The sequence below is a fragment of the Coccinella septempunctata genome, chromosome 9 (genome assembly GCF_907165205.1).
Source record: "Coccinella septempunctata chromosome 9, icCocSept1.1, whole genome shotgun sequence".
Classification (NCBI taxonomy): Eukaryota; Metazoa; Arthropoda; class Insecta; order Coleoptera; family Coccinellidae; genus Coccinella; species Coccinella septempunctata.
In genome coordinates this window covers 20,361,051-20,380,733 of record NC_058197.1, presented here as the reverse complement: position 1 = coordinate 20,380,733, position 19,683 = coordinate 20,361,051, and the positions used below count along the sequence as shown (strand labels likewise).

General features: G+C 37.8%; 2 protein-coding genes and 1 long non-coding RNA gene across 5 annotated transcripts; 1 reads left to right on the top strand and 2 right to left on the bottom strand.

Annotated features, from left to right (window-relative positions):
- Nucleotides 1-1,076: 1,076 nt before the first annotated feature.
- On the top strand, nt 1,077-19,683 carry LOC123320336. The gene is made up of 12 exons (XR_006538739.1): nt 1,077-1,232; nt 1,448-1,644; nt 14,178-14,289; nt 14,465-14,554; nt 15,185-15,289; nt 15,447-15,559; nt 16,218-16,322; nt 17,525-17,629; nt 17,805-17,892; nt 18,523-18,627; nt 18,811-18,933; nt 19,583-19,683. It is a non-coding gene; the product is annotated as an uncharacterized LOC123320336 (long non-coding RNA).
- On the bottom strand, nt 2,464-12,091 carry LOC123320215 (myelin regulatory factor). The gene is made up of 19 exons (XM_044907450.1): nt 11,863-12,091; nt 7,279-7,462; nt 6,986-7,223; nt 6,512-6,899; nt 6,272-6,452; nt 6,113-6,206; nt 5,877-6,055; nt 5,696-5,816; nt 5,499-5,642; nt 5,254-5,441; nt 5,017-5,188; nt 4,666-4,813; nt 4,470-4,608; nt 4,241-4,416; nt 4,076-4,188; nt 3,793-3,988; nt 3,588-3,738; nt 3,304-3,535; nt 2,464-3,249 (listed from the first exon to the last, which is right to left on the bottom strand). The coding sequence occupies exons 1-19, from the start codon at nt 11,903-11,905 to the stop codon at nt 3,172-3,174; spliced, it is 3,165 nt and encodes a 1,054-aa protein (XP_044763385.1). The 5' UTR covers nt 11,906-12,091; the 3' UTR covers nt 2,464-3,171.
- Nucleotides 12,389-15,693, bottom strand: LOC123320294 (DNA-3-methyladenine glycosylase-like). Of its 3 annotated transcripts, none has more exons than XM_044907586.1 (4): nt 15,676-15,693; nt 13,111-13,298; nt 12,913-13,055; nt 12,389-12,855 (listed from the first exon to the last, which is right to left on the bottom strand). In XM_044907586.1, exons 2-4 carry the CDS (start codon nt 13,281-13,283, stop codon nt 12,512-12,514), a joined length of 660 nt encoding a protein of 219 aa, XP_044763521.1. In that variant the 5' UTR covers nt 13,284-13,298; nt 15,676-15,693; the 3' UTR covers nt 12,389-12,511. The 3 variants fall into 3 exon arrangements, with proteins under 3 accessions (XP_044763521.1, XP_044763520.1, XP_044763519.1); XM_044907585.1 differs by lacking the exon at nt 15,676-15,693 and adding an exon at nt 13,676-13,701; XM_044907584.1 differs by lacking the exon at nt 15,676-15,693 and adding an exon at nt 13,368-13,467 and having other exon boundaries at nt 12,474-12,855; nt 13,111-13,310.

Sequence of the window (19,683 nt, the reverse complement as noted above, 5' to 3'; positions counted from 1 at the left end):
TTCCCATATATATGTAAAAAAAAAAATTCACACTTTCACTCAAAATAGGATTTTCGTATTTGTTCAGTACTTTTAGTAGTCAACAAGGGATTACAAACTTTTTCCATCCAAAGTTTGATAATTTCCGGTTGTTTATTATCTGCTTCAGGAAACCGATGACGTCTACTAGTCTTATCACCACAGTTCGGCACACAAAATTTATTGCTTTTAATATTTCTATTTTCCGACATCTTATTCAATTATCAGAAACAACACTTAGGAATCACGATGCACTTCACACTGCAGACAAAGACGAAAAGAATGAGGTTATGGAAATGTTTACAAACGTAAAATCAGCGATTGAAGCGACCCCATGCGGTGGTTCAACAAACTAAATAAGGGGTCCAGTTTTTGTAGCTGAGTTTCCCCTCTATCTTGACTTACTTTATGTATATTATAACTACTAGCCATAGATCGCAGGGAAGTGATCACAAACGCCAATCGAAAAGTTAAGAGTTCTGTGGCTTAAGTTAATCAACAAAAGTTCTATGAAAAGCCTATGCGCCTGCGCATTCACTTCATTTCGATACGAGATTCGAATGACGCGTTTGACGGAGTTTCGAATGATGAGCATCAATTTTTCTCAAATTAGTATAAAGTTAGAACTGTCTTCGCAAATCAACACGATTAAATTGAAAATAAAGGCTTCGAATATGGAGTATTTCGAGGAAATCCATATTCAGAACGAAAATTGTCGAAGTGATAACTGGTACTGAAAGTGGGTTCGAAAGTTCTTCCAGAAACTTGAACAAAATAGAGGGAAACGAGGAGGATGACTTGAGCAAAGTTAACAGTTGGAGATGAAAAGAATGCTGAACTTTTCCAGAGGTGAGCTACATCTTGAATCTGTAATGTTCTCCCCCAAATTTCGTTATAAATTTTTTCGATATCTATGACAATGCGGAAATCATATTTTCCAGAAGAGATATCGTGAATCTTTTGAAAATTATTCATTAACTTCCCAATAGAACAAATACCCATATTTTTTTCCTGGTAAAATAGATGTTTTGAATATTTCAGATATATGTATAAAGATGCCTTTGACGAAGAACGCTAACGCGCCTGCGCAACCGGCTTATTTTGATACGAGGTTCGAAAACAGTTGCTATAAAATATTTGGCGTTGGTCAGACATTTGTAATTTGTGAAATTGAGCAGTGATATCCAACAATTAAGATGAATATTCAACTGAAGGTGAGTTGAAAATAGTATATTTTCGTCTTAAACATAATTATTTTTCCAAAATTACATATTGGTTATTCAAGTCTTTTGATCTATCATCATATCAGTTCATTTCATCCAGATAGAACCTACGTCTTTGAATTCAATCCACATTTTATCTGGGGTTTCGCAGACTATTACATTATATCAATAAGAGAAATCTTTACTGATACCATTTGATTTTTCAGTAAATTCGGTTGCAGTGAAGTGAGTGAAGGAAATTGTGTGTACTACCGGGATGACTAGATAGAAGAAAAGGAATGATCTAAGGGTCTTAGGGCAACAGTCTTCTTCCCTTTCATAGGGGTGGGCTGCTAAGGGATCTCCCTGAGATCATTCCCAACTTTAGCCAACGATGGACCAAAAAGAGCGAATCGGCGCTTATGTGAGTCTTATACATATTATCTTTCGCATGAAATCATTTGCAATGGAGATATGTATTTCCGCATTGAAATTAAATTCCAATAATCCGCGTTAAAAGAAATTCATTTATTTTGTCAGTAATTAATAAGTTCCTACGTTATTCAATATTTTCGTTATAATTTGATCAATATTATTTTTTATCATTAGTTCTGTGGTGGTGATCATTTTTTACCCACCACAGAAAACTAATATTAATTACTCAATTTTCCATCATTCTATGGTGCTCATAGATTAGTTCAAGATCGCGCTCCCGGTTCCAACCATACTTAATCTATGATAGCACCATAGACAAAGAGTAAAGAGAGCATAGAGTGAGGAGTAAATCTCTGATAGAACCATAGACAGAGAGTAATGACTCGATCTGTAGTTCCGAACGCAACTCTTTGTTGGAATCACAGATTGTCATGACTTTTTGTCTATGGTGGAATCACAGATTAAGTCATGACTCTTTGTCTATGGTGGAATCACAGATTAAGTCATGGCTCTTTGTCTATGGTGCTATCACAGATCAACTCCTTACTCTTTGTCTATGGTGCTATCACAGATCAACTCCTTACTCTTTGTCTATGGTGAGATCGAAGATTGACTCTCTCTATTCTATGTTATCTGTGTAAAAATAATATTCTGTGAGTGAGCAAGATTACAGATTATCTGGTCTGGAGCTCCTGTTTCACAGTGCATTTCAACTTGTGATATTTTGTACGTTAATTTCCCTCTCTAATGAATTTTATCACTGTTTACGCCCCTCTTTCAATCAAAAATAAAAGATAAAACCACCTCATTCTCTCATCTCAAAGAAACAACGTTTTATTCAGACACAAATCACAAAAGTTATATAATATCCTTCTATTTATAATATATATTACTCTAATAATATTTTAAAAACCAAAAACAAAACAGCGATTAAAATATATTAAAATTAAAGTTGTAGATGTAAAATACACTGATATAAAACTCAGGATAAAAACTATCTTCTGGAATATTTACAATTATAAAAATTTGTCTTTAAGGTACGTATATAACAGGAATGTCAACTAAATCTATCCTTGAGTAAAACGAATTGATGCTAGTCGAGATATACAGGATGAAGCAGTGAGAGCACACGTGTCTCGGTGTTTCACCCTGTACACTCTAAGGCATTTTTGGACGGAACGTTAAGTACATCACTACAATACAGAGTGCCTTATGAGGGATATAAACATTTTGTTCACTTCGAACGTTTTGATTTCTAACTCGGTGCAAGTTTTCTCGTTATTCATTATAATCGATTTGTTCTAAATCCTCACCAGCGTTCGAACCCTTTGAAAATTACTCTAAAATTACCTATTTACAGATAAATGATTGAAGGAGATCATGTATAATTGATTATAGATACTTTATGAGTATTCTCAACGGAAATTTATCTCGTATGAATGTCATGACGATGGGTTTAATTTACAGCCTATAATACTATTTTTAATACTTACACAAGATTAGAAACAGTGCAACTTTACTCGGCGCACTGTCGATGAAACAGAAAATTATATTCCACAAATTCAAACCCGACCTTCGTAGCCTTACAAATATTCTGCAACAAAACGACCCGATTAACTTCAATAACCGATTTCATCGATAATCTCACCTGACTCTGCTGCAAAGGGGCCCGGTAAGTCATCATTTTCGTCTCGAAATCCATGGTGGCCACTTCGAAAACGACGCTCTGAGAGTTGATCTGTCGCTCAGAATTGTTCTCGTTTATACGGTGCTTCGTCACAGTCTTCTCCTCGAAGAATCCGGAATCGGGGTAGGAACACTGGTTCTTCTTGAATCCGTTATAACAGTGTTCCACTTCCTTGATGTTCGGTTGGTTAGATCTACAAGAACAAAGTTAGATGATGGAAAAAGGTAGGGTCGATGAGTACGAACCTAAAGATGAGATTCAGGTATTCGTCCGGCATGTACTTCGATACAGGAATCACGTAGGTGTAGTTGTAGTTGTTGAAGAAATCCAAATATCTATCCGTCAAGGTTATATTGAAATTCCTCCCTTGCACCGTGATCGTAAACAGTTGATCGTCTACAAATTTTAAGATAAATTTCGATACCCGACAGTATACCCTTATTTATATACCTGTAACGTCGAAAACGTTGGATTCATCGGAGAGCTCCAAAGAATTCCTCTTTTGCCTGACCTGTTTCTCTATATCGTTCGAATGTAGGGGTTTGTTCACCCCGTTCTTCTCCAGGCTGAGCAGAAGGGTCGTCCTGTTCATCTCCATCGATTTCTTATCGAAAATCGAACTTTTTATTTCCGGACAACAATAGATCTAGAAACATAGGGGAAATGGGTATGGTTCCTCGCGACACGCCTACTATTGACGTATGTCACGATGAGGCCACGCCCTGTTAGTTACCTGACATAAATTCGAACTCTCGAGGTCTTGATCCACGTTCAAACAATCTATAGGCTTCCCTATGGTGTAGGGCTTCTTGAACAAGCTCTTGTCGATGGTCAGTTTGTTAACTCCTGAAAAGATAATTGTGAACGATTCGTTGATTGTCTTTTAACGATTTCTCACCAGTATTTCTATCGGTGGTTAACGTGTAAGGCGTGTAAGACTGCCAAGTGTTGTGGAACTTGCTGGGTTTGGTCGGTCTCTTCACCGAGTGGCTCCTCTGGGAATTTTCCAGGCTTTTGGCGAATTGTTGGTACCTCGCCGTTTCCATCAGGTACAACGTCGTGATCGCCGCCAAACTAAACGAAAAATTCAATGAAAAAACACGAAGATCCAACCGGAATTCACTCACCAAAACGCCATGATTAAAACCAATATGACTATGACTATCTGGATGAATTTGTTCGAACATAGTTCGTCGCTGTCGTCGTGGGGGCACTTCTGATGGTGCTTCGCGCATTTCTTCACGCTCGACACTTTACCACTGGAAACTAATGGAAAAAACGAGGATTAATCATTTGTTTGAAGTATTTCGTTACGTTACTCACTAGTGGAGGTCGATTTCAAACTGTCCCCCCTTTTAATTTTGTTCAATCGTCGGTTTATCCTCTCCAGCTGATCTATCCTCGTTCCCAAGTTATCCGTGACTTTGCAAAGCTCCTTAACAGCCCCTATATTCTCCATGAATATCCTTTCCTAGAACGTTAAAAAAAACGACTTGTAGCGCATTCACCAAAAATCGTTACGCACTCAATTTTTTTTTAATTCCGAATCTACAACCTCTGAAACGGATTTTTTGGAATTTAAGGGGGCGCACAACAAGTACCTTTAAGCTCCGCACGTTATTAGTGTTGAATGAGGTCACAGCTTTAATTAAAAAAAAATTTTGGTTCACTCACCTTATTAACGACCAAAAAATTGTCTATGGAGCTTCCGTTCTTCAAGATCAGATTACCAGCTGGACTAACAGCCTCCGGTATTATCTCGGCGACTTCTTGAGCTATGACACCGGTGTCGAAACAGTCTGTATCTTTGTTCAACTGAGCGGCGAAGTTGGGGTCGTACTCGTACCTGTTCCAGTTGAAAAAAAAATTAATAAACGGTCTTTTCCTTGCTTATCACAACAAATAACCAACCTCACGACCCTGATCTTCTGCACGTTCTTCAACTGAGCCGCAGTGTCGCATTCGACAATGTTCTTCTTCGCTCTTATATCGCTCGGTTGGATTATGTGTCCGGTGACTTTTATGTTACCGTGCACCACCAGGGACTCATCCGGACGGTCTGTGCCAATCCCAACCTTCCCATTGTGACATATGGAGTCCTGAAAAGTCGAAGTTTGTACCGAAACTTTTTAAAAATGGCCCAAAACTGAGTCTACCTGAGTCTGACCCTTCTGCCAGCAGAGCTCGACGTCGTTCTCGAACTGCCCAGGGTTGGAGGCTCTAACGATGATCTTTTGGCTGGCCTGGGACACTATCGGATAGTTACCGCTCGCCGTGTGAGCATGAAGCCCCACCACCAACTGCGGACGTTAAAAATTAAACTTTTCACCGCATCCAAGTAGTCACAACGTACCTGAAAGTATCTCTGCTCCGGATTGGGCTTCCCCTTCTTCCTCATGTTGTTCGAGGTGGTCTCGCTGAAATGAAGCCTTCCCACCGTCACCTTGGTGACCTGAGACCCCAACAGCTCGATCCTGGAACAGAGAATCAAGGAAATTTCGACGATGTGCCAGAAATTTCCCGAGGAAACTTACAGGACCGGATGGAAAGGTTTTTTGCTCCTGTCGCTCTGACTCTGCTCCACCCTGATGGTCTGCGTGGGGCAGTCGTGTTTCACGCCGTAAAAATGCAGGTGGAAGCTCGAGATCTTCTGGAAACCCTCCGGCGTCTTGACGAACTGCGCGTCTCCAATCACCTGTACGTGGCATGTTATCTGAAACAACCACAGTTAGGGGAGAAGCCAAGGGTGGTTAAACGGTGGAGAAACAACCTGGAAGTGGTTTTTCTTCTGGCATACGAAGGCGTCATCTGCCGTCGAAAAGTTGAAGCCCTTGTCTGCGTCCACTCGATAGTGAGGTACTGGCCTGAAACATAAAAAACATAGAACCTCCATTTTCCTCTATGTTAAAATCCAAAAAAAAATACTTACAGCTCTGTCAAGTTCTGATCGCAGAGGGTGTGCCAGTTGTTCTGCAAGAACGAACTGAACCTGATGCACTGGTAACCGGATTCCGAAAGACAAGCTTCTGACGACTGGTAATCATCGTCACCTATGGAAGAAGACATGTTCTCGCTCGGACTCAACTGGGAAGGCTGCTCAGCTCCGACACCTTCAAGAAGGTAAATCTAGATTAAATAACCATTCAAATTATCGTAGACAACCCTTCACCTGGTTCAATCTTGGGCGACACGACCTCCTGACTCAACTTCCGCTTCTTGGGCGCGTTCTGCAGGTTCGTGTAGACCGCCTTCATGTTGTCCACGTTCTGCTCGCACATCCCGTTCCTGGGCAGGTTCAGCTCCAGCGTGTTGCACTCGCAGATCACGTAGTTCTTGTCGAACTCCTGCTGCACCTTGGTGTAGATCCTCTCCTCGAAATTCTGCCCGGTCTGCTGGTGGTGATCTCCCGACAGCAGCAGGTTCCTGTTGTCGCCCTCGGACGGTATCATCAGACGGTTCTCCAGCATGTTCTGCTCGGTCGGCAGGTTCTCCGGCATCATCCTACCGGAGAGGAGGTCTCCCGTCCTCATGTCGTTGTTGACCAGCATCGTGGTGTCCTGGAAGGTCGAGAACACAGAGGTTTAACACGGTTGCATCACTGGAGATCATTTAGGAAATGTGACAATGTCCCTTGAAACCTTACCTGGAGCAAGGTGCCATTATCCAGTATCTGTTGTTCACCGTTCTGCTCCGTTACCACTATATGAGAACCCAGGATGAGATTCTCGGTTATTATGGGGTTCAAAATGCCAGGTTTGTACATGCCTTGGCCCATGGTGGAGTAGATGTTATCCGTGGAACTCATGGTCGGTTCGTTACCATCCTGGGGACTGTAGGGATGCTCCGAACTGCTATCCGGTGGACTCTCTGGCAAGGAATGTCTGGAATAAACGTTCTAGATTGTACCTCTGTGGTTCGGGTGAAGAAAGCACTTACCCCGAAGCGTTCCTCTTGTTTTCCACGATGACGTTGAGGAGTTTCTCCGTGGAAGACGCCCCGTTGAGGGTCTCCCCGAAATACGGGGAATTTGTGGTCGTAGCATCGTTGTTTATGAAGTCCGCCAATTGGGAGAAGTCCAAGGCCTCGTTGTCGATGCCCCCAACGAAATCTGCGCCTCTGCCTGGAAAAAAAACGTAAGAGTAGCACCTGGTGGTCTCCCCCAAGGTTCTATACGGACGCCCTCTTTTCTCCAGTTTTAGAATGGAGAAACATTTATAACAGAATTTTTTGTACGATGTGGCTTAGTATTGCCATCTCCTGATGGTTTTCTAAGAACCTGCGCGGTTTGATGGAGGTTTTTCGTACCAATTGAAGCAGTCATGTGGTCGTTTATGGTTCAGTGGTTAGATGTGAAGACTGGAGTGCCCCAAGGCTCAGTTCTTGTACCCAACCTCTTCCTGGTCCATATAAGCAAACTTCTTAGTTCAAAAGAGAACTCTACATAGATTCCACGAAGGAATATCTCAAGAAGATTGGGACCAGAGGAACCTGGTGCTTCAGGTTGTCTTCCTAGCCAGGTCAAACAAACAGCCAGCCTTGGACCTGTCCCATAGATTTTTGGAGCCTCCAGGGACCGATAAAAGAATTACTTATTCCTGTCTCGATCAACCCCTGCGGTTTCTCGATTTCCTCAATAAACAAAACCTCGCCAACCCTCCGTCAGCGGGCCTCAATACAAACAACGAGAAATTAGTTACATTAAACGGTCGATTAACTCCGCGATCGTTTACACACAGCACCTGCCCCTATCGAGGGGGTTGAAAGGTGCTGTGGACAATCGAAAATTATCCACGGTTATCCTGGGTAACGGAGCGTGGTCTGGATCGGCATCGATCAAACAACGGACGGGGCTATTTTTGGCCGCTTCTGTAGACCGGAGATGACAGGTAATCCATCGGAAAAATTCGAAGGGTATTTCGCCCTCTTCGCTCAGAAAAAAACCTGGAAACTTTCTATACACTCTTTTGGACAATACCAAACGACTCTTCAATTTTCCCAAGATTTTCAACATCTTTTGTGTGGGAAAATTTAACGCATTTCCGTCTGTTAAATTTTATTTTTCCCATTTGTATCAGTCTGTTCTGAAAGAGCATGTACATGCTCTCATTTTCTCAAGACATCTAAAGATAGTTGTTGGAGTTAAATTAATACACAGCCGATTATAGATCGATAAAACACTATCAGATTCACCTCTCAATTAACAAGAAAACCATAATACATATCTCGTATTATCTCATTTTCAACGAAAGCAAAAAAAATCCACACGAATGATCGCAATTACCGAGATCCCTCAAGCGAGATGTAATGAGAAAACGTCTTGGTGTTAAAGAGACGAGGGAAAGTGAAAAATTTCAATTTCGTTCCATCCAATTATCGCTATTCTCGTGTATGGTCTGTAAAAACGCATTTTCCATAGGTGATAAACCAAATAATGGCACAAACATCTTATGACTCACGATAAATTTTACGAGGTAGAAAAAAAACTTGATCATATAGATCCTAGAAAAAAAAACTGCCAACTTCACGCTCTGGATTCAGCTCCAACCGGGGTTCCACAAGGTTCTATTCGACGACCTCTCCACTTCAGAGGAAAGAAAAATTTTTGTAGGAAAGATAAACAATAATAAGATCACTTGGACAGATTGAAGCACAAGAATTATTAAACAGGTTAAAAAATAAAAAAAACGTTATCATGCATCAATAGTTTTATCATACTTGTTTTCAAAAATGAGGGAAATACCCTAAGTCCAATGTAATATTCATCATTATTATGAATTATTGTCACAAATCTTTGAGCATGAAAGAAAAGGCAATAATATTTTTAATCAGTTTTTTAATGCCCCTTAGATTATCTGAAATTAATATTTCTGCCAAAAAACCGTTAATTCCTCTCATATATACAGTAACACCCTATATATTTTACTCCCTTGCACCCTGAATGAAAATAACATTGGAAAAGAGACAACAAATATCGCATCTTTTATTACTAACCCTCGAAAAATTCCTACAACCTTCGAAGAAACTACCAGAAAAAAAAATCGCTTCTTTACCCTTATAATCACCTGTAACATGTCTATGTCTCAGCTCCCTGTGACTCTCCATATCCCAAAATTCCATCTTAGAGACTCGCTTACCGCATACCTTCACGAAAATCGCCCGCGAACATGTCCCGACGTTTCGGTACTAACGGCCGACCGTCATCAGAGACAGATCGAAAACTTTGAGTTTTTGACGTTCGGATAATTGGAAAAACAACTGTTGCCGGTGGAGCGGCCGTTCTTTATTGAAGTTGTTCGACGAAATTGGAAATTGTAACGTTCGCCGGTCTGTGGGAGATGGGCGGGGTCTGCGGTGGTGGACGAGCGACCAATGGGGACGAGCCTTCGAAGGGGGAAAATCCCCGTCGGAAAAACCGGTGAAAATCGTACAGATTTCGTTGAATTCTCTTTGCATCCCTAGTTTGTGTAACAACAATTCATATTACCATATTTTTTCATGATTTCACACAGAGAAAATCTCAAATAGTTCTTTTCCTCCCTTCATACGTTCGAGATTTTCCTCGACGTAACCCCTACGTCTAGGGGATGCCCATTGGTCGAGCGCGTCTCCAATGGTGCCCTTCGCGGTATGGATCAAACATTCCATTGGTCATGGCAACCGCGATAGCGTGACAGCACCCCTTATCGAACACGCGCATCCGACTGCCTAATCGTGGGGTGGAATTTGAGAGACGTAGGGGAAGATGGTCTTCTTACGAGGATATTTATGTCGTTTGGGGGTGAGGGATGCGTGGGGAAAAATCTAGAAGGCCTTGGAAAGTCACGAGTTCATATCTGAAGGTTTAGCACAAGTATGTGTGTCTTTTCAAGGTTTTATGGGATTTTGGGTAAAATCATCTAGTCCATTCAAGAATTATTGATAGGCCTGTGGGTCTAAGTCCAGACGTAGCTCTACTACTGATAATTTTTGAATTTTCGGTTCTATATTCATAAATTTACACCCCATAGTTGAGTCTTTGATCAAAACAACGGAGGTATTCAGAAATTTTTTTAATGAATCGATAAATTTTGACAGATATTTAAGTATACAAGGTGAAACGGAAATTTTGAACCCAGTATTTCTGGGGTTTGAAAAATAAGTAGCCTTTAGATTTCTTGATTTCCAGTTGTCGAAATTTCCCTAACTATCTGTATCATTTCATCGGTGAATCAAAAGGCATTAAGTCCCCAACATCTCCAGATTCTTCTTCGAAAAGTGTTATACACAGGTTGCACGGTATCCGAAATTTGGAAAAAACCTTCTTATCAATCCATATCTTGATCTCTCAAACACCGGCAAAAAAAATTTCAACATTCTCAGCCAAATTTTGGGGTACATTTTATGACGTAGGTGTTTTCTTCTGTTCACGTCCTGAAATATAAATAGTTACTAAACCTGTTGAGGGAACTATCTCCTGTAAAATGAAAATTGAGTGTCTCAGAAATATTAAAAAAAATCTACAGCTCCGACCCAATTTCCGCTGGGGAAAAATCAGTTTAGGGGTAGGCGGAAACGGATTGTCGCGTGACGGTGCAACGGAAAAACTACCCTCTCGTCAATTTGCCCCGTTTACCGCCGGACGACAGCGTTTAAGCCCTAAACCGGTGGTTTGATCGATAAATATTTACGTTTGATCGAAATCGCAGGAAATGTCAGTTTTACGGAGGGGTTGCGCCAATCCACCGGGAATAATTTACGTTCGCAGGTGCGATGGAAGAGGGACAACAGGCGGGATGGGCAATTAATGGTACAGATTTTTTCGGATTTTCTTTTTCCTCACAACACAAGTTTTTCCTAAACTGGCGATTAGAAGTACTGAATTATTCACAATAGAAATTAAGCATCTTATTCAAATCTTGCTTGCATGAATGAATCGAGGAATTTGGATTATTTTAAGTCGTAGGTACGAAGTCGAATAATAAAATACTAAAATATAATTATCAGAACACTACTGATCGACCTGTAAGAAAATTTTAACTGAGATTCATAAGAACTTTGAAAACTATCGAAAATATCAAACACACAATTTTTTTCGCACAGCGTATATTTTCCAATATACTGGATAATAAAATAATTTTCGAACTATTCGAATCTCAACAAAAAGAAACACACACATCAGAGATGACTTGCTTTGCACAAGAAAAACAACCTGTTGATTACATTCCATAATCAACCAAAAAAACAAAGCTCAATTACTCGGTCGAGGAAATATAAATATTCAAAACCAGGTCTGTTATTGAGGAAAATTGAGCTAATAAGTCGGACAATAAGACATTTAACTCCCCCTTCGAATGATACTTATCCAATTTCATCTTATCGAGAACATCGTAAACCCACTTTGGATTTCGATTAATAACGAAGTTACCCTGAACTGCCATCCGTCCATTATCAAATAATTAAGAAGAATGACCTCAAAACTCGTTTGTTGTTTGTTAAATTTCTGGTTTTCTCCACTGTGAAATGAAAAAAGTTAGCACTCACCTAGGATAGCTTGAATTGCCAAGTCTGCCACGAAATTATCCATTTTTCGTGACGTTTCTCAATAATCTATCATTTTAGGAGTATTTCCTGGATGCTAGGAACTGTTTACATAATTTTTAAAGGTCCTCAGCCAACGTTTTCGAACTTTTAAAAGTTTACATTAGAAAATATACATGGCAAAATAAAAACTGCGTTTGCGTAGCACAAATTTTAATTTGTCAATTTTGACAATTGTTGATTAATAGTTTGACAGCACTCATAGAACAATTGTTCATTCCATAGATAAATATTTAGTAACAATTCGAGCACAGAACACAAATAACTCGAGTTACTCTTCGGAGTTACTCTTTTAATCCTCAGATGACTCCCATCTTTGACCAAAGAGGTTAATTCACAGAATATCAGTTTTTATTCGTGTTCTGTGGTAGATAAAAATAACACTGCTCTATGAACAAGATAAATTCAAAGAGGTTAACCTTTGATAAATTTAAATTAGATTTCATTTTCCTCCTAAAAATAATTAATAGCTTTCTGCAAACTCTCACTATTCGGGAATGATCAATCTGCCGTTGGAGCAAAATCATTTATTCATTTTTGGAAGTAGTACATCGGGAATTCAAAAACATATTAATCAACCATCAACTTATTTTCATTTGGGTAGCTTGATACTTTTCTCTGCCTCAAGATCTCTTTTACTAACGAATGTGTTTCCAAAAATATAAAACCTCAATGGTTTCATGGCCCATTCTTCACCAGCAGAATCTATACCTATTCTTTTAGCGGGTACTATGTCAAAATCTAGATTTTCTGAGGGATTCTCGAGCCACAATATATCATTATCAAGTAGGTTCAATTTGTTACAAATTTCTTTGTGAATATTCAGGCTCATGCATAGCTTTGAAGGACCATTACAGAGCTCACTGTCCTTGAATATCTTTGAAAGATTTCTACTCTTCATCGCCTTCAAACGTAATTTGTGCATATGATTTAATCCTAGAAAAAACCAATAACCAGCTTCCTTAAATGAATTAAAATCTTTCAGTTATTTACCTTCTGTAGGTTCTACAGCTCTAATGAGAACTGCTGCTCCTGGTTCTTTACTAGATATGTTGAAACAGTGGTAAATACCATAAGTCATGTAAACATAAGCAGTTCCTACTGACATATACATCGGTTCATTCCTCGGAGTCTTTCTTAAAGTCGAAGAAAAATAAAGGTTTTCAGTAAAGTAGACCCGAATGAACCTACCTACCTCCATAAGAATGTGAAGCTTTGTCTAATCTTCCTAAATAGCTCTCAGTTTCTACTATCTTTCCTTTCAAAATTGTACCATCTTCCAATTTGCGAACCAGAAATTTACCCAGAAGAAATTTTGCCATTTCAATGCATGTGAGATCGAAATCCTCTCTTTCGAGTTTCATGTTTGTACAATTAGTCTATGCAGATTGCTAAAACAATTTATCTCCACTTTTTATACTAACCTTATCATACTTTATCAGGTTTACCTATGAGCCTTATGGCTCCCTGAATATGGTAGCTGAAAACCAATTTTCAAATTGACGGAAATGAAATAATTAAATCTGTGAAGTATCCTCCAAAGATATTACACACCCTGAAAATGGAAGCAAGTTCTTTCATTTTGAACAAAAAAATATAAAAGTAGTTGAAGAGCGCCTAGAAAACATCTACATAGGCAACACATCATATTCCTCTGTCCTGACAACCATGTATGTGCAGTTGCAGGCACTGGTTGTCAGGGGCAGAAAAATGATTGAGCGAAAACAGCCAAAATAATTTTTTTTCGTCAAATGTTAGATGATTGATGAAAGAAAAAGCATGCGAATATTTGAAATGTTCAAATTTCTCTTTCCTTTTTTAGCAGAAGTGTTTACTCTCTGGTTATATCATAGAGTCACTCTTTGGTCATTTTATCTCTTCTGTGCAGAGACGGTTGTCTCTGCTTCTGTGGTTATACTTGATGTTGATCTTAGTTACCTTTCTCGAAGAACGCTAACGCGCTTGCGCGTCCGCCGTGATTCGATACGAGATTCAAAAACAGTTGCCATAAAATAGTTAGCTTTGGTCGGACATTTGCAATTTCTAGAATTTTCCGATGCTTTCCTATGATTTTCGACGATTTCGAATGAATTTCCAACAGAATGTGAGTTCAAATCAATATATTTTCATTTTAACTGCATTATTTCAACAAAAATTACATCTTGGAAGTTTCAAAGTTGTTTATTGCTGAATATCCCAAGGACAATTCTCCTAGTTCTGATGTCGATTTCTTTTTATTAATTGCATGTTTCTTTCAGAGAGAAAAGAAGTAATTCCACTTGAACAAAATCAACTACAGCAACTTCTGATGGAAAACAATAAATTCCAGGTTATCGGCAGAGTAATACTCTCCGCTGAAAATTATTTCAGGTAGGTCATCTGTGAATAGAATTCAGTCTTATAGGAACCTACCAAAAAGTGCTACTTTTCTAATAGGAAAATAAGGATGTTTTCAATCATATATTGATTTTCATTTCTAGGGTGGCTTGCTACGAAAACGGGGATGAGGATTTCTAAAACTTATTGAACTGTTTTTTTTTTGCAGAGGACTCGGAAGAAATAAAATCAAGATGAAGAAGATCAGAAGGGTAGGAAATACTCTAGCAACCATTTACAATTCAGCCACATGATAGCGGTGAGTTGAAAATTGCATGGTCACTTTGAATTTTTACGAAATGAACATTTCGAATAAATGCCGATTCATGTTATTTTTAGTTGATTCATCAGTAATTTTTTTTTTTTTTTTGAATACTAAATGATTGAAGAAATAAAAAGCGAATTGGCGAATATTTGAAATTTTCAAATTTCTCTTTCCTTTCTTAGCAGGAGTATTTTACTCTCTGGTTACATCATATAATATAATACTCTTTGGTTATTTTATCTCTTCTGTGCAGAGACAGGTTGTCTCTGCTTCTGTGGTTATACATAATGTTGATCTTAGTTACCTTTCTCGAAGAACGCTAAAGCGCCTGCGCGTCCGCCGCGATTCGATACGAGATTCAAAAACAGTTGCCATAAAATAGTTAGCTTTGGTCGGACATTTGCAATTTCTAGAATTTTCCGATGCTTTCCAATGATTTTCGAAGATTTCGAACGAATTTCCAACAGAATGTTAGTTCAAATCAATATATTTTCACTTTAACCTTATTATTTCAGCAAAAATTATATCTTGGAAGTTTCACAGTTGATCATTCCTAAATATCCCAAGGACAATTCTCCTAGTTCTGATTTCGATTTCTTTTTATTAATTGCATGTTTCTTTCAGAGAGAAAAGAAGTAATTCCTTTGGAACAAAATCAACTGCGGCGAATTATGATGGAGAACAATAAATTCCAGGCAAAGCAAGACTTTCCGCTGAAAATTTTTTCAGGTAGGTCATCTATGAGTAGAATTCAATCTTATCGAAATCGACAAAAAAGTGCCTCTTTCCTAAGACGAAAATGAGGAGGTTTTTATTTTCAGGGAGGCTTGCTACCAAAACGGGGATGAGGATTTTTAAAACTCATTGAACTGTTTTTTTTTTGCAGAGGACTCGGAAGAAAGAAAATCAAGATAATGAAGATCAAAAGGGTGGAAAATAATTAATCGACAATTCAGATGAATAAAATGAAAGTGGAAGATGTAGAGAAAATCAATAGCGGTGAGTTGAAAATTGCACTTTGAATTTTTACGAAATGAATATTTCGAATAAATGCTGATTCATGTTACTTTCAGTTCATTTATCAGGAATATTTTAAAAAATACTTGTACAATGTTAGATGATTGATGAAAGAAAAAGCATGAATATTGGCGAATATTTGAAATTTTCAAATTTTCCTTCCCTTTTTAGCACAAGTGTTTACTCTCTGATTATATCATAGAGTAAAATATTCTTTGGTTATTTTATCTCTTCTGTGCAGAGACAGGTTTTCTCTGCCTCCTTCTACTCTGTAATCTGTGTCTGCCTCTGTGGTTATACTTTATGTTGATCTTAGTTACCTTTCTCGAAGAACGCTAAAGCGCTTGCGCGCCGGCCGTATTTCGATACGATATTCAAAAACAGTTGCCATAAAATAGTTAGCTTTGGTCGGACATTTGCAATTTCTAGAATTTTCCTATGCTTTCCTGTGATTTTCGACGATTTCGAATGAATTTCCAACAGATTGTGAGTTCAAATCAATATATTTTCATTTCAACCTTATTATTTCAGGAAAAATTACATCTTAGAAGTTTCACAGTTGATTATTGCTAAATATCCCAAGGACAATTCTCCTAGTTCTGATTTAGATTAAGTTTTGCTCATTAGTTGTTTCTTTCAGAGAGAAAAGAAGAAATTCCTTTAGAACAGAATCAACTACAGCAACTTCTAATGGAAAACAATAAATTCCAGTCAAAGCAAGACTTTCCGCTGAAAATTATTTCAGGTAGGTCATCTGTGAATAGAATTCAATCTTATCGAAATCGACAAAAAAGTGTCTCTTTTCTAAAATGAAAATAAGGAGGTTTTCAGTCATAAATTGTTTTTCATTTGCAAGATAGCTTGCATTGAAAACAGGGATGATGATTTCTAAAACTTATTGAACTGTTTTAATTTCAGGGGACTTAGAAGAAAATCAAGATGATGACGATCAGAGACGAAGGAACTACTCAATCGATGGACATCTCAGGTGAATACAATAAAAGTGGTGGTTTGTAACAATTACGAAGATGAAGCGGTGAGTTGGAAATTGCATGGTCACTTTGAATTTTTATGAAATGAATATTTGGAATAAATGCCGATTCATGATATTTTCAGTTGATTTATCAGCAATATTATTTCAAATGATTGATTGAAGATCGAATATTTTCAAATATTCGCCAATATTCATGCTTTTTCTTCAATCAATCATTTGAAATAATATTGCTGATAAATCAACTGAAAATATCATGAATCGGCATTTATTCGAAATATTCATTTCGTGAAAATTCAAAGTGACCATGCAATTTTCAACTCACTGCTTCATCTTCGTAATTGTTACAAACCACCACTTTTATTGTATTCATCTGAGATGTCCATTGATTGAGTAGTTCCTTCCTCTCTGATCGTCATCATCTTGTTTTCTTCTAAGTCCCCTGAAATTAAAACAGTTCAAGCATGAATATTGGCGAATATTTGAAATATTCGAATTTCTCTTTCCTTTTTTAGCAGAAGTGTTTACTCTCTGGTTATATCATAGAACGTAATACTCTTTGGTTATTTTATCTCTTCTGTGCAGAGACAGGTTGTCTCTGCTTCTGTGGTTATACATAATGTTGATCTTAGTTACCTTTCTCGAAGAACGCTAACGCGCCTGCGCGCCGGCCGTGATTCGATACGAGATTCAAAAACAGTTGCCATAAAATAGTTAGCTTTGGTCGGACATTTGCAATTTCTAGAATTTTCCGATGCTTTCCTACGATTTCCGACGATTTCGAATGAATTTTCAACAGAATGTGAGTTCAAATCAATATATTTTCACTTTAACCTTATTATTTCAGCAAAAATTACATCTTGGAAGTTTCACAGTTGATTATTGCTAAATATCCCAAGGACAATTCTCCTAGTTCTGATTTCGATTTGGTTTTATTAATTATTCGTTTCTTTCAGAGAGAAAATAAGTAATTCCACTGGAACGAAATCAACTACAGCAACTTGAGATGGAAAACAATAAATTCCAGGCAAAGCAAGACTTTCCGCTGAAAATTTTTTCAGGTAGGTCATCTATGAATAGAATTCCAGCTTATCGAAATCTACCAAAAAGTGCCTCTTTTCTAAAACGAAAATGAGGAGATTTTCAATCATATATTTTTTTTTGCATTTTCAGTGTGGCTTGCAACAAAAATATTGATGAGGATTTCTAAAACTCATTGAACTGTTTTGATTTCAGGAGACCGGGAAGAAAAAAAAATCAAGATGATGACGATCAGAAGGGTAGGAAATACTCAAGCAATGGGCAAATCAGCCACATGATAGCGGTGAGTTGAAAATTGCACTTTGAGTTTTTACGAAATGAATATTTCGAATAAATGCTGATTCATGTTACTTTCATTTCATTTATCAGGAATATTTTTCAAAATACTTATACAATTTCAAGTGATTGATTGAAGAAAAAGCATGAATATCGGCGAATATTTGAAATTTTCAAATTTCTCTTTCATTTTTTAGCAGAAGTGTTTACTCTCTGGTTATATCATAGAGTATAATACTCTTTGGTTATTTCATCTCTTCTGTGAAGAGACGGTTGTCTCTGCTTCTGTGGTTATACATAATGTTGATCTTAGTTACCTTTCTCGAAGAACGCTAATGCGCCTGCGCCCCCGCCGTGTTTCGATACGAGATTCAAAAACAGTTGCCATAAAATAGTTAGCTTTGGTCAGACATTTGCAATTTCTAGAATTTTCCGATGCTTTCCTACGATTTTCGACGATTTCGAATGAATTTTCAACAGAATGTGAGTTCAAATCAATATATTTTCACTTTAACCTTATTATTTCAGCAAAAATTACATCTTGGAACTTTCAAAGTTGATTATTGCTAAATATCCAAAGAACAATTCTCCTAGTTCTGATTTAGATTAAGTTTTGCTCATTAGTTGTTTCTTTCAGAGAGAAAAGAAGTAATTCCACTTGAACAAAATCAACTACGCCTACATATGATGGAAAACAATAAATTCCAGGCAAAGCAAGACTTTCCGATGAAAATTATTTCAGGTAGGTCATCTACGACAGAATTCAATATGCATTCGAACTTATTGAAACCGATAAAAAAAACCTCTTTCTTTAAACGGAAATGAGGAGTATCAATTGTATATTGTTTTTCATTTCCAGGGTGACTTGCAACGAAAACATTGATGATGATTTCTAAAACTCATTGAACTGTTTTTTTTTTTGCAGAGGACTCGGAAGAAAGAAAATCAAGATGAAGAAGATCAGAAGGGAAAGGAAATACTCAATCAATGGACACTTCAGATGAATAAGACAAAAGTGGAGGCTTGTGATCATTTGGAAGATGAAGCGGTGAGTTGAAAGTTGCATTGCCGAATTCTTACGAAATGAATATTTCGAATAAATGCTGATTCATGTTACTTTCATTTCATTTATCAGGAATATTTTTCAAAATACTTATACAATGTTAAATGATTGATGAAAAAAAAGCATGAATATTGGCGAATATTCGAAATGTTCGAATTTCTCTTTCCTTCTTTAACAGGAGTATCTTACTCTCTGGTTATATCTCAGAGTATGATACTCTTTGATTATGGTATCTCTTTTCTCTGGTTATAATCACAGATTACCCGCCTGTTCTAGTCTGTGGTTATAATCGTTAAAATTTCGATCTTAGTTACCTTTCGCGAAGAACGCTAACGCGCCTGCGCGCCCGCCGTGATTCGATACGAGATTCAAAAACAGTTGCCATAAAATAGTTAGCTTTGGTCGGACATTTGCAATTTCTAGAATTTTCCGATGCTTTCCTACGATTTCCGACGATTTCGAATGAATTTCCAACAGATTGTGAGTTCGAATCAATATATTTTCACTTTAACCTTATTATTTCAGCAAAAATTACACCTTGGAAGTTTCAAAGTTGATTATTAAAAAATATCGCAATCGCAATTCTTCTTATTCTGATATCAATTCGGTTTTATTCATTTATTATTTCTTTCAGAGAGAAAAGAAGTAATTCCACTAGGACAAATTATCTGGAAGAAAAGTTTCAGTTCCTCCAATGGTAACGGATATCGAGACGACAAGATTTTTTTACTAGGT

What these genes read in the sequence shown, in the direction of transcription:
- LOC123320294 (XM_044907586.1), bottom strand. Translation starts at nt 13,283, where the DNA reads ATGAAACTCGAAAGAGAGGATTTCGATCTCACATGCATTGAAATGGCA. An exon ending in TCACATTCTTATGGAGGTAG is followed by an intron (nt 13,056 to 13,110) that starts GTAGGTTCATTC and finishes TTCGACTTTAAG; the next exon opens with AAAGACTCCGAGGAATGAAC. An exon ending in AGCTGTAGAACCTACAGAAG is followed by an intron (nt 12,856 to 12,912) that starts GTAAATAACTGA and finishes GGTTTTTTCTAG; the next exon opens with GATTAAATCATATGCACAAA.
- LOC123320215 (XM_044907450.1), bottom strand. Translation starts at nt 11,905, where the DNA reads ATGGATAATTTCGTGGCAGACTTGGCAATTCAAGCTATCCTAG. An exon ending in CAGAAGATCAGGGTCGTGAG is followed by an intron (nt 5,189 to 5,253) that starts GTTGGTTATTTG and finishes CAACTGGAACAG; the next exon opens with GTACGAGTACGACCCCAACT. An exon ending in CCCCTTTGCAGCAGAGTCAG is followed by an intron (nt 3,250 to 3,303) that starts GTGAGATTATCG and finishes GTTTTGTTGCAG; the next exon opens with AATATTTGTAAGGCTACGAA.